Raw genomic sequence first — 13,337 nt, 5'->3', positions numbered from 1 at the left:
CATATGTTTTGGAAAAAAAATAGCTATTGCTACAGATATGGTGTCGTTGACATTGCCATTGCCCTCCACAAACTTTTTAACGTTGGTCAATTTTTTTATTTTCCTCATAGGATTGCCTTTATACTTTGACACAACAACCATTTGGACAAGATCATCAAGTTGACCAGTCTGAACTTGACCATCAATCTTAAATGACCTTGACCTTAAAGTTCAAATGTTTGAATTTTGCCTGATTTTAGCTATAATTAGCTATAACTTTCGTGTTTATCAATGAATTGTCTTCATACTTGAGCACAACTACCTTAAGGACAATGTCTTAAAGAAGATAAAATTCAGTTCAATCTTGAGTCCTAAATGCCATTGACCTTGCAGGTCAAATGATAGTAATTTCAAGCTTTTTGCTTTAATTGGCTATAACTTTGTAAGACATAAATGTGTTGTCATTATACTTGGGAACAACAATCCTTGGGACAAAGCATCTGAAATTTAATTGAACTTGACCTGACATTTGAATTTGACACTAACTGACAAATTAGTGAATTTCTTAACAATTGGCCATATCTATTTATTTATGTACAAATTTGATTTATACTTTGGACAAAAAAAAACAACAAAAAACAATATGACAAAACTGATATTTTGAATTATTCTATAGTGACCTTAGCCTTTGAAAGACATTTACTGTCAAGGTCAAATTATTGAAATTTGCTTACATTGTCACAACTTTGTTATTTATTTATAGATTTTATTCATTTTTGGACAAAAGAACACTTATGATAAAATTGACATGATGATTTATTCAGATGTGACCTTGACATTTTAATGACCTTGACCAGCATTGTCAAATTTGGTCAACTCAGTTATGCCACACCAGCCTTTGTCAGCAAAATTGTGGCAGGTTTAGCCCATAAATCCTGGAATCAGGAGAGATTAGTGACTTGATTAGCCTATGCCACCAGTCCCTGCAGTCTGACTGGGCTCTCTTATAGGGTTGTCCAAATTTTAGTTTCGCGTTTTAAAGAAAAGCTGAGCTATTGACCCACTTGGTGTTGTCGGCATAGATCAACCTTTTGGTTAAGTTATAATTATGGTCATAAACTTCATTGCTAACGAGACTATTACCGTTTAAATATCTAGCACTGATAAAGTGCAGTTTCTGTTCCTTTAACAGCTTGTTATATTTTGATATGGAAATACCTTATTTTCCTTATGGACTGTTACAAGTTTAAAGCAGGTTAGCCCTGTATATCTATGTCATCTATCGTCTCGGATGAAAAACCAGGTCACAGGAGCTAAAAAAAGAAAAACCTTGTTAACACTCTAGCGGTCACATTTTTGCCTCAATCATCATCAAACTTGGTCAGGATGCTTGTCTAGGTGATAGCTTGTTGAGTTTGATCATGGGTCATCTTGGATGAAAAACTAGGTCACCGGAGCTAAAAATAGAAAAACCTTTTTAACACTCTAGTGGTCACATTTTTTTACTCAAGTGTCATCAAACTTGATCAGGATGCTTGTCTAGGTAATTGCACAAATGAGTTCGAACATGGGTCATCTCGGTTGAAAAACTAGGTCACAGTAGCTAGAAATAGAAAAACCTTGTTAACACTCTAGTGGTCACATTTTTGACTCAATTGTCATCAAACTTGGTCAGGATGCTTGTCTAGGTAATTGCTTGGATATTTTCAAACATGGGTCATCTCGGATGAAAAACTAGGTCACAGGAGCTAAAAACAGAAAAATCTTGTTAACACTCTAGTGGCTACTGTTTTCCACTGAATATCCTGTAAATTGGTCTGAAAGTTTGTTTTGATGATTTCTAGGTTAAGTTCTAACATGGGTCATCTCGGATGAAAAACTAGGTCACACCGCCCAAATATGGAAAAACCTTGTTAACACTCTAGTGGTCACATTTTTGACTCAATTATCATCAAACTTGGTCAGGATGCTTGTCTAGGTAATTGCTCAAATGAGTTCGAACATAGGTTATCTCGCATGAACAACTAGATCACCGGAGCTAAATAGAAAAATCTTGTTAACACTAGTGGCTACTGTTTTGATCCAAGTATCCTGGAAATTGGTCTGAAAGTTTGTTTTGATGATTTCTAGGTCAAGTTTGAATATGGGTCACCTGGGTAAAAACTAGGTCACACTGCTCAAATATGGATAATCCTAGTTAACACTCTAGTGGTCACATTTTTGACTCACCTGTCCTGAAACTTAGTCAGAATGCTTGTCTAGGTAATTGTTCGGATGAGTTCGATGGGTCAGGTGAGCGATCTAGGGCCATCATGACCCTCTTGTTTAACTAATCAGGTTCATATCAATATACATTGTAAACTAGGATCGATATGTTAATTAACTTTACAGGCACAGACATTACATCATTCAGCAGCACTCCCTCCTTAATATTTACATGTTACGATGTACCATACTAAAGTTGTGTAATATACTTGTCTTAATTTTAAATTTCTATTATTAGTTGAATGGATGGTAAAGTACTATAATCTAGAAGAGAACATTAGAGAGTCTGGTGGCATAGAGTTGTTATTATCATGGCTACCACTACTCCTACCTGAGAGTAAAAACGTGATTTCATAACTGAGATACCTTTTGATTTTATATATAATTATTGATAAAACCTTAATAATGATGATTATCCAAACAGATTATAAAAACAGTGAATCATATGCAGTTAATTTCTGCAGTTTACATGCATGATTAAAGAGCATCTGTGTTGTAAAATTGGGCCAAACCCTTCTTTTGCAGATAATTATAATAATGATGATGATAATTATATGTTTTCAGTGGTTATCTGAAAACAAAATCCTATTCTTAAAGACAGGATTGGAAATGTTTATTTTTATGTGTAGATATCTCAACTGTCAGTCTTGTTATTTAAAGTAGTAATGTAATATTGTAGATTCTATTTATTGTACTTTGTGATGTAACATCCTATTTTTGTGTGAGTAGGACAACAGCTTCTAGCACTTTAACTTAATTCATTCTCATTGACAAGTTCCAATAATTCTGGTACGCGAGTAGTTCCCATACAAAAATGGTAGTTACTTAAAAACTTTTTTTAATTCACTCACTGACCAAATAATTGATTGTTACACATGCATATGACTCGTCACACAAATCATGGAAGTCTGTGTATGTTCTAAACATAGAATAACCGTTAGTTATGAAACCTGATATGGGATATCGAAATTACCTATTTTATATACAGAGAAGTAGTTCCATACATAAAAGTAAAGCCCATTATATATGAAACATTTTTTTGTAATTTCATAGCAGTTTGAACTTGTAACAGGAGGCTTTTCAATGAAAACAGCCATTTTTAGCTCGACTATTCGATAAGAATAAGTAGAGCTATTGTAGTCACCCGAGCGTCGGCGTCGGCGTTGGTGTCCGCGTCGGCGTAACCACTTATGTTAAAGTTTTTGTAATAGTTAAAATATTTTCAAAGTCCATTGACATATGGCTTTGAAACTTTGCACACTTGTTCACCATCATGACCCCAACCTGTAGACAGGAGGAGGTAACTGTATCAAGCATTTTGACAGAATTATGCCCCTTTTTCGACTTAGAATTTACGTTAAAGTTTTTGTAATAGTTCAAATATTTTCAAAGTCCATTGACATATGGCTTTGAAACTTTGCATACTTGTTCACCATCATGACCCTAACCTGTAAACAGGAGGAGGTAACTGTATTAAGCATTTTGACAGAATTATGCCCCTTTTTCGACTTAGAATTTACGTTAAAGTTTTTGTAATAGTTCAAATATTTTCAAAGTCCATTGACATATGGCTTTGAAACTTTGCACACTTGTTCACCATCATTACCCCAACCTGTAAACAGGAGGAGGTAATTGTATCAAGCATTTTTTTTTACTATCAAGCACTAAGAATAGTCGAGCGTTGCTGTCCTACCGACAGCTCTTGTTCGACTTAGAATTTACGTTAAAGTTTTTGTAATAGTTCAAATATTTTCAAAGTCCATTGACATATGGCTTTGAAACTTTGCACACTTGTTCACCATCATGACCCCAACCTGTAGACAGGAGGAGGTAACTCTATCAAGCATTTTGACAGAATTATGCCCCTTTTTCGACTTAGAATTTACGTTAAAGTTTTTGTAATAGTTCAAATATTTTCAAAGTCCATTGACATATGGCTTTGAAACTTTGCACACTTGTTCAACATCATGACCCCAATCTGTAAACAGTAGGAGGTAACTCTATCAAGCATTTTGACAGAATTAAGCCCCTTTTTCGACTTGGAATTTACGTTAAAGTTTTTGTAATAGTTCAAATATTTTCAAAGTCCATTGACATATGGCTTTGAAACTTTGCACACTTGTTCACCATCATGACCCCAACCTGTAAACAGGAGGAGGTAACTGTATCAAGCATTTTTTTTACTATCAAGCACTAAGAATAGTCGAGCGTTGCTGTCCTACCGACAGCTCTTGTTTAAAATACACGGTGCAGTAAAAGGTTTGACTGATTTTGACCTTTATATGACCTTGACTATCAAATTATTAAAGTTTTATTATATTTTCTTTACTTTGTTATTTATTTATGGAAAGGATTCATACTTTGACAAAATGACAAGTGTGATTAGACTAAAAAAATGAAAATCTTATTTTTTCTTCACTTTTCTTTTTAAAGATTGTTTTATTTGTTTGCTTTTAGAAAAAATACAAAAGTCGAACGTTGCTTCGGCCGGGCGGTGGCTCTTGTTTTTTAACCTGCTTGATTTGATTTACAGAGCAATCAGTTCAAAGTTTTAAGGGATTTCAATATTATCAAAATTCAATATTTGAGCTACCATCAGTAAAGAGCCTGGTCAGACTGCACATGATTACAGGCTGGTCTGGCTCTATAATGGTGGCAAAGTTTTATCACTTATAGTTCCAAAAAAGGTTTTAAGACATGATATTTGTACAACTGTGTGGTATTTAATGGCTTAATGTTGTGAGGACATGTTTCACAGAGCTCCAGATAAGACAAGTATTTAGGCATTCAAAATTATGAAATACACATAAGTGCTGAACTCTGTGCATACCAATACCCTTTAAAAATATTGGTTATGCATTCAACTTGATAAACCGTGTGTAACTGGTGTAATTAATTTAAAGTAAGAAAGAGTAAACAATCATCTAAAACACAGGCAGTCTATATAATTATTAATTAAAGTATATATGGATGAAATTAAAAAAAGACACACTTTCTTTTGTTGTTTGATTGAAAATAATTTATTTATAAAAAAAAGGGTTTGATCATGTACATGCATACTATGTACATTTATCACATAAACCGCTGTGGCGCACGAGTGTAATATGAAGCCATTGAATAAAAAAATTATTACACTAGTGTAATAACACTTTGACGTGATGTAATTTGCATTATATGTATTCATAGCGTTAAAGTGTGCTAATATTAGTGTTACACTATAGACGTATCAATGTAATAATTGACTCTTTTAACAGTAAACTTTTCTTATTTTATATATGTGATAAATAGAGTATCATATTCGTGTAGATTCAACTTGTTCAATAAATTTAGTATTATACCTACACTCATTTAATATCCTCTATGTATTAAGGGTGTAACGGTTTACCGGTATACCGATATATTGCAATATGAAAAAATAAATTTTGAACCGCGGTACGATTTTTGGAAAACCGGTATTTTATAAAAATCATCATTTTCAATTAATTGCCTTCTAATTTTGTACAAATTTCACATAAAATCTTTAATTGGCAAAGTTTGTTGGCGCCAACGTAAGATAAAAGTATCTGACAACTAGTACACTTAAAAGTCAATAAGCGGCCGCATAATTTACATAAGCGGCCCATATGTGAAAGGTCACACGCGACTAGTTTTGTTTATCAAATTGTGTGACACTACTTTCTATTTATTCCTTACATTTTTATTAAGTTTCTACTAAAAATATATACATATAATAATAATATATAAATGTTACTCCATCTTTACATCAAAACATATACACGACAATACGTATTGCAATATATCGCAATACGCTTCAGCAAAATGGCAATATATTGCAATACGGTTTTTGCTGTATTGTTACACCCCTACTATGTATACTTCTTTAAGTGGCTGGTTTTAGTAAACATTCTAAACATAAAAATATCATATTTAGTATGTTTATTGTTGTTATGTATAAAAATAACATATATCTGTTTTGACATTGGAAACCCTTTCCTCAAGTTCGAAAATTTCAAATACCCTTCCAAAAACAAAACTCTTTGGGTATACTTTAATTAGTCCCCTACCGGTTTACCGGAGGGGACTTTAGGTTTACCCTCCGTCCGTCTGTCCGTCCGTCCGTCTGTCCGTCCGTCCGTCTGTCCGTCTGTCAGTCCGTCAGTCCGTCCGTCCACAAAACTGGATCCCGCGATAACTTGAAAAGTACTGAAAATATTTTTATGAAACTTGGTATATGGATAGATGGCAGTATGGAGATTATGCACGTCTTTTTCTTTTCTTCCTATTTTGAAAATTCTGGTTGCTATGGCAACAAATAGGCTGAAAATATGGCAAATTTTACACATAAACTGGATCCAGTGATAACGCAAAAAGTACTGGAAATATTTTTATGAAACTTGACATATGGGTAGATGGCAGTCTTGAGATTATGCACGTCTTTTTCTTTTTTTCCTATATTGAAAATTCTGGTTGCTATGGCAACAAATAGGCTGAAAATATTGCAAATTTTACACATAAACTGGATCCAGTGATAAAGCAAAAAGTACTGAAAATATTTTTATGAAACTTGGTATATGGATAGATGGCAGTATGGAGATTATGCACGTCTTTTTCTTTTCTTCCTATGTTGAAAATTCTGGTTGCTATGGCAACAAATAGGCTGAAAATATGACAAATTTTACACATAAACTGGATCCAGTGATAACGCAAAAAGTACTGGAAATATTTTTATGCAACTTGACATATGGGTAGATGGCAGTCTTGAGATTATGCACGTCTTTTTCTTTTCTTCCTATATTGAAAATTCTGGTTGCTATGGCAACAAATAGGCTGAAAATATGGCAAATTTTACACATAAACTGGATCCAGTGATAAAGCAAAAAGAACTGGAAATATTTTTATGAAACTTGACATATGGGTAGATGGCAGTCTTGAGATTATGCACGTCTTTTTCTTTTCTTCCTATGTTGAAAATTCTGGTTGCTATGGCAACACATAGACTGAAAATATGGCAAATTTTACACATAAACTGAATCCAGTGATAACTCAAAAAGTACTGGAAATATTTTTATGAAACTTGACATATGGGTAGATGGCGGTCTTGAGATTATGCATGTGTTATCTGTTCTTCCTATTTTGAAAAAATATCAGTTTCCTTGGCAACAAATAGGCTTAAATCATGGCAAATATAACAATATTTGTGATAAGTCAAAAAGAGCTGAATTTTTTTTTTGAAATTGCATCTTTAATTCAAGAGTTATCTCCTGTTTAAGAATTTTGCTTTTAAAATGTTATATTTTGGTAACAGGGATGTTTCAAATATTAACTGTAGAGTGTCCTTCAGTCCGTCTGTCTGTCTGTTCATAAAAACTGTTTCCTGTGATCACTTTTAAAGAACTTTTCCAACAAATTACTTAAAATAGAGAAAACTTGAAACATTAGTGAATGGCCCTTCAGAATGTTGATGGGGTTCTAGCCGGTAGGGGACTTATGGATTGCTTGCAATACTATGATAATTGCTTGTTCACTTTATTATAAATACTGCCATTTCATTTTATTTGTTGATAGTTTTATTTTAGTCAAAAGCTTATCTGGAGCTCTGCTGATGTGCTTAATAAGTGGGAGATGACTAGCTTATGCGGTTTATTATAAGCATTACTACAGACCATTACAAACAGCTTGATATAGTTACCATGTTATACATAAATCATTTTAAAATACAAACTATAATTATTAAGTGGAAAACAAAGCTTGTATAATTTAGACTAAATTTAAATTTGTTCATACTAAATACCACAATGTTAACCGCTTGCAAACTCCTCACAGTGATTACCTCCCTTGGCAGAATTGTAATCACTGCCTTCACAGACATCACATGATGATGAAAGTCACATGATGTAACGTCGAAATTCATATGTAAATATCGACCGTTACATAGAAAATCTAATGTCATTTTTCTCTTTCTGTTTTATTTTTAACTTTTCGCACCTACGTCCGCTATATTTTATCAAAAAAATATCATAAGTATACAAAATAATGAAAAATAAATTAAAAAGCTAAAAAATATCAAAATATTGATATTTAAATGTTTGTGATGGCAGAGATCTCTGTACTGATAAGGGGAGATCACTGCGTAGGAGATTGAACCACTTGTTGTTGTAAGATGAATTAATGCAATGAAGGCAGAATATTCTGGTTCTTGGCAGTTAGTTTTGTTTGATGTAGGAAGTTTTGATGTTGTTGCAGTACTGAATATTTTCAAATTATTATTTTTTTACTTTCAGGTTATGAAGATGGTAAAATTGATGAAGTGTTTGAGGTTTGTACAAGCAAATTACATTACATTGTTTACTTGATTGGAGAGTACCCATTCAAAATACTGATGGGTGGCAAGATAGCCTTTGTACAATTTGACTGATATAGAGTAACAATGAGATTAATTTAAAAAAAAAAAAATTATCTTCCATTTTATTCTAATTATTTAAAGCTGCCTAAAGCTTTTATTTTCTGAGGGAAAAACAATTCTGTGTTGTTTCAAACTAAGTAATTCTGTAATTTTACTTTAGAAAAGTGCATGATATCACTTTTAAGCTTTCTGCAATGATGTTGGTTTCTAAAATAGAAGTTCGGGAAACAAATATTATAAATCTGCTTTATTAATTTAGATATAGAGAGTAGACTGGTAGATTTGAGGTATTTAGAGGTTTCCTTATTATGTATTTTATCGTTGGCAAATTTCATTTTCCACCTTAATACTTGTCATTTGACAATTATATGAAACAATTTATTTTATTTAAATTTAGTCATGTATTATTTTTAACATAAAGTAAGGTTGTGAATAATAAAGGATTTTTGTGCTTGAAATATTGCAGAGTAAAACTTGAAAATCTCTTTTTTGAACCATTTCAGGAGCTTGAGTTACCGATCTCGAGAACAGGGAGCTCATCGCAAAGTACAACATCAACCACAACAAGTAGTCCACAATCTCCAACTTCTTATGTACCATCAGTGCCAGACATGATGTATAATAACTCACACAATAAACACCTCCATCGTGTTCTTTATTTCCCGTCACAACACAACAGCCATCACAAACACACGTCACCGCAGAGTGATAAAAGTACTAGTAGTAAAGACAGTTCAGAATCTCAAGGGGATATTTGGGTTAAAGCTGATGAACCAACTTCTATAAGTGGCAAATCTGATCAGGGACTTTTAGACTCAATGTCCTCCGACAATGTGGAGTTGAAAGAATATTCCTATGTGATTTTTGCTAAAAGCCAACCACATGAATATAGTTATCCAAATTTAGAACCTGTTCAAAAGCCGCCCTCTAAAAGAGAAGCAATATGTAGTAAGAAACATGCACAGATAACGGTGCAACCGAAGCCCCCTCTCCCAATGAAAACTAGTAAAAAGAAAGATAAACACAAGACTTCCCAAACAGGAAGGTTATTGACAAAAGCCCGGTGCAAACACTGCCATGAGACATTCTCACATGAGGATAATCACAGGGGAAGTTGTGAGGAAGCCCCAGACAATGTAGAGAAATGTATTGAAATTGTAACATGTGTTTGGTGTGCAAAAGGTCTGATATACCACTGCATGTCGGACGCAGATGGGGAATATGGACATCCTTGCATTTGTGACCCGTCTGATGAGTCAAACTGTAAAAAGTGGACAGTTTTGTCAGTTTTATCGTTATTTGTTCCATGTTTATGGTGCTATTGGCCTTTAAAGGCCTGCCACATGTGTGGTGTCTCATGTGGTTGTTGTGGTGGTCGGCACAAAGCTTCCTGAGGCACAATCACACATGATACTTATCACTGATATTCGCAGTATTTGTAATTGCTCGCCTTTCTGTGTGCACTGTAGCTCGGGGTGGTTAAAGGTTAGTGAAAACCCGACGTTGTGAGACAAAAATCTCTGTAGGTCAGTGCGTAGAGATAAGGTTGTCACATACCAAAAGTTGTGAGTGACTTGTATGGCCAGTGGGTAAGAGCTGGTTGTCACATACCTCCGCTAAATAGAGATTACACAATATTATTGTGATGTGTTACCTGCAGTGCTTCAAGGTTGTCCGAAATTCTGAAAAATACAACAACATCCATGTAGGGATATAAAAACGCCTGTTGTAGACTAGTTATACAGTCATTCAGTGCAATTAGTTAAAGTGCAGTTGTAGACAAAATGTTAGAGAATAAAAATATAACATAAATAGTTTGTAGACTTGGAAGTGGTCATGTTGGAGTGAGAAATAGAAACTGGATGGAAATTTTCATTTTCCTGTTTGAAGGTTTTGTGTTCTTCCAAGATGACAAGAGAGAAGATGAGACAGTGTTGTGGCTAAAGTTAGAGCTGTGCTCGTTGAGATGGGAAATATTCAAGGTCACTTTAAAAAATGACCTAGACTGTTTCCGTATGAATGGAATTGGTGCTCAATCTGCACATAAACTGTTCAATAATCAGTGTGATACATTTTTGGAGTTAAGGATTTTATAATCCGGATTATGGTATCCTCATGCAGTATATTTTACACTTCAATAGTGCTTGCATTCTACATGTGATCATTGGGGCTTCCCATAAATAATAGATGCTCCCTAGCTGTGTTTTTACAACAGTATTTTCTCTTGCTTATATTTTAGCATTATTACAGACATTTTTAACTACATTTTTTAGTGGAATAGTAAACTTTGTTTGTTTACTTGAAATTTTTACATACATTATATTTTATTTGAATAGAATGGGATTTAGTATAGTATACATTAAGTCTTTGCATTGTCAGTTTGTTTTGGGTTCAAAAACAAAACAACAACAAAAAAATGATGAAGTTTCTAAAAAACTAAGTTAATGAGTCAAACACAGTAGGAATCAGATATTATTTTTGGATGACCCATTTTACGTTATTTTTGTGTTTACACTTCTGTGCTTTTAAGTGATTTATTGTTTTCTTATAGTATTCTATTAGTATATCTTATTGGAAAGAAACACCCATTGTATCTCAATGACCTCTAATTATGCAACTGAGTATAGTGTGACAAGACTTTGCTCATTAGTTTGTTAGTTGTTCCTTAAATACTTTTGTACTTACCTTTAATGAACAATACTAAAAGGCTTAACAAGTTATGTTGAACCAACAATACATATTATTTCTGCAATACAAAAATATATTAAACAAACTCTTTCGTATAAGTATTTTTTTGTCTAGAAGTAACATTGTTCTTTTCAATAAATATAATTATTGAGTTGGATTTTTTTTCTCAGATTCATATTTTTGAAATGAAAGTAATGATATCTGTTGATCTATGCACTTGTGAATGAATATGTAATACACAGATCTTATAGTATAGTATTGCTGTCAAATACTGTTGCATATCTGACTAGAATGAGTAGCTTGCTATGATAAATGATTTACACATTAGTTCATTATGCTTTACTGAACACAAGAAATTTACATATGTTGTAACAATACCCACTGTTAGATTCAATTTAAAGTGTTTGTCTATTGCTTTGAATTGATTTGACCAAAACTAATCAAGAAATTTACAAATGACTTTTATTTAGGAGTATCAACTGAGGAAGCTAAATAAAGCGAAACATGTTTTGATAGGTTTTTGATTCAATTGTCCTATTTAGGAGTATTCTAATTAGTACTGTTCTTGATTAATGATAAACTATCTAAAATGGACTTGTTCAACTAAACCATTTATCATTTTGATGGAGATTTTCGAGTATTGATTGATAGTGAACAGTGGAGATGATGATAAGATGGCAGGGATGTTGATGTTGGTCTGTACTGATCACATTGGTACATTCATTTACAGCTAGGCTTAATAAAAAACTGGATTTGATCAAACAAACTTGTGCATGTCTCATTGTGACTTTTTATAATTCCATGAATTTTGTAATAAATCAAGTATAAAATTTATTATGTCTACATGTCATTGCCATAAAAAAGTTCTGGCTGGTCTGCTAATTTAATTAATTAAATAATGTTTTATTAAAAAAATAGTAGTCATTATTTGATTACAACAGAATCTCTTGTTTGTATATATGATAATTAAGGTTGAAAAGAGGCCATTATGTTATTTTGTTAGTTTTGGATTTAAGGAAAACAAAACAAAAATTTTAAAAAGTACAATAATGATGAATTTTTGTATATTTTAATAATATTTTGTTTGTAATATAAAGTATATCTTTTCTTTGTATTTTGTTATGAAGTTAGCCGTGGTGCCAAAGTTGATTTTTAGCTTGTCTGTTTCAAAGAAAAAGTCAGGCTTTTCTATGATTGTTGTGTTGTTGTCATGCTTAAACCTTTAATGTAGCCCATTACTCAAACAATTTTAAACCTGCATGCTTCCAATGAGCCAAAATATTTTAAGAAAATCAAACTAGAGAAAAATGTACTAAGATGTTCAAAAAAGAAAAAAAAGGGTTAAGATTGAAGTAATAATTTACATGTTCTGTGCAATTTATGACCAAATTTCAGCATATATTACATATTTCTACTGCATGACTAACACAGGAAGGGCTATTTTTGCATATTTTGACTTGTTGTCGGTAATTTTAGTTGATTGTAAGTGCTGGATTGAATACATTTAGAAGTTATGCCCATTTTAAAGTTATATTTATAGAAATTGGTCATTGATAGTGGTTGCCCTGTACAGACAAGCATTAATACTGCATGCCGTTCTCTTGTTACTACATTACATAATAAGTGCCATATTCATTGTTTAATGTTTAAGAAAGTGAAACAAAGTATACTTGGCATCAACAACTGAAATTGTTTTTATTTATTTTTTTTAGTTATTTTTTTCATTTTCATTAGTTCTCCACTCAGATAGAAAATTAGAATTTGCAGAACATTTTACACCTGCATTTAGATTAGATTTTGTAAACTCCACTAACATAGAAATATTCAGAGACATTCTTACTTAGTATTAAAACTTGTGATAACATACATTTTAGTGTTAAATGGTAACAAAAGGTATATGACAATTAAGAGAACTTGATTTGAAAAATCAGGAGTTGAAAATAATCTTTATCAATATTGTATACTTTTGATTTTTTTTATCTCTGAAAAAAATTTTTTTTTT

General features: G+C 32.6%; 1 protein-coding gene across 2 annotated transcripts in view; it reads left to right on the top strand.

Annotated features, from left to right (window-relative positions):
* Window positions 1-12,169, top strand: part of LOC132726741 (sprouty-related, EVH1 domain-containing protein 2-like) — a 38,867-nt gene extending 26,698 nt beyond the window's left edge. For both annotated transcript variants that reach the window (XM_060712100.1, XM_060712105.1), the window contains 2 exons: window positions 8,526-8,560; window positions 9,151-12,169. In XM_060712100.1, coding sequence (XP_060568083.1) covers window positions 8,526-8,560; window positions 9,151-10,041 — 926 coding nt within the window. In that variant the 3' untranslated portion in view covers window positions 10,042-12,169. The remainder of the gene's footprint in view (window positions 1-8,525; window positions 8,561-9,150) is intronic.
* Window positions 12,170-13,337: the final 1,168 nt, after the last annotated feature.

This window comes from Ruditapes philippinarum, unplaced genomic scaffold (genome assembly GCF_026571515.1).
Source record: "Ruditapes philippinarum isolate M1 unplaced genomic scaffold, ASM2657151v2 ctg868_1_1_1_1, whole genome shotgun sequence".
NCBI lineage: Eukaryota > Metazoa > Mollusca > Bivalvia > Venerida > Veneridae > Ruditapes > Ruditapes philippinarum.
The sequence above is the reverse complement of the archived record's forward strand: the minus strand, read 5'-3'. Positions and strand labels throughout refer to the sequence as shown.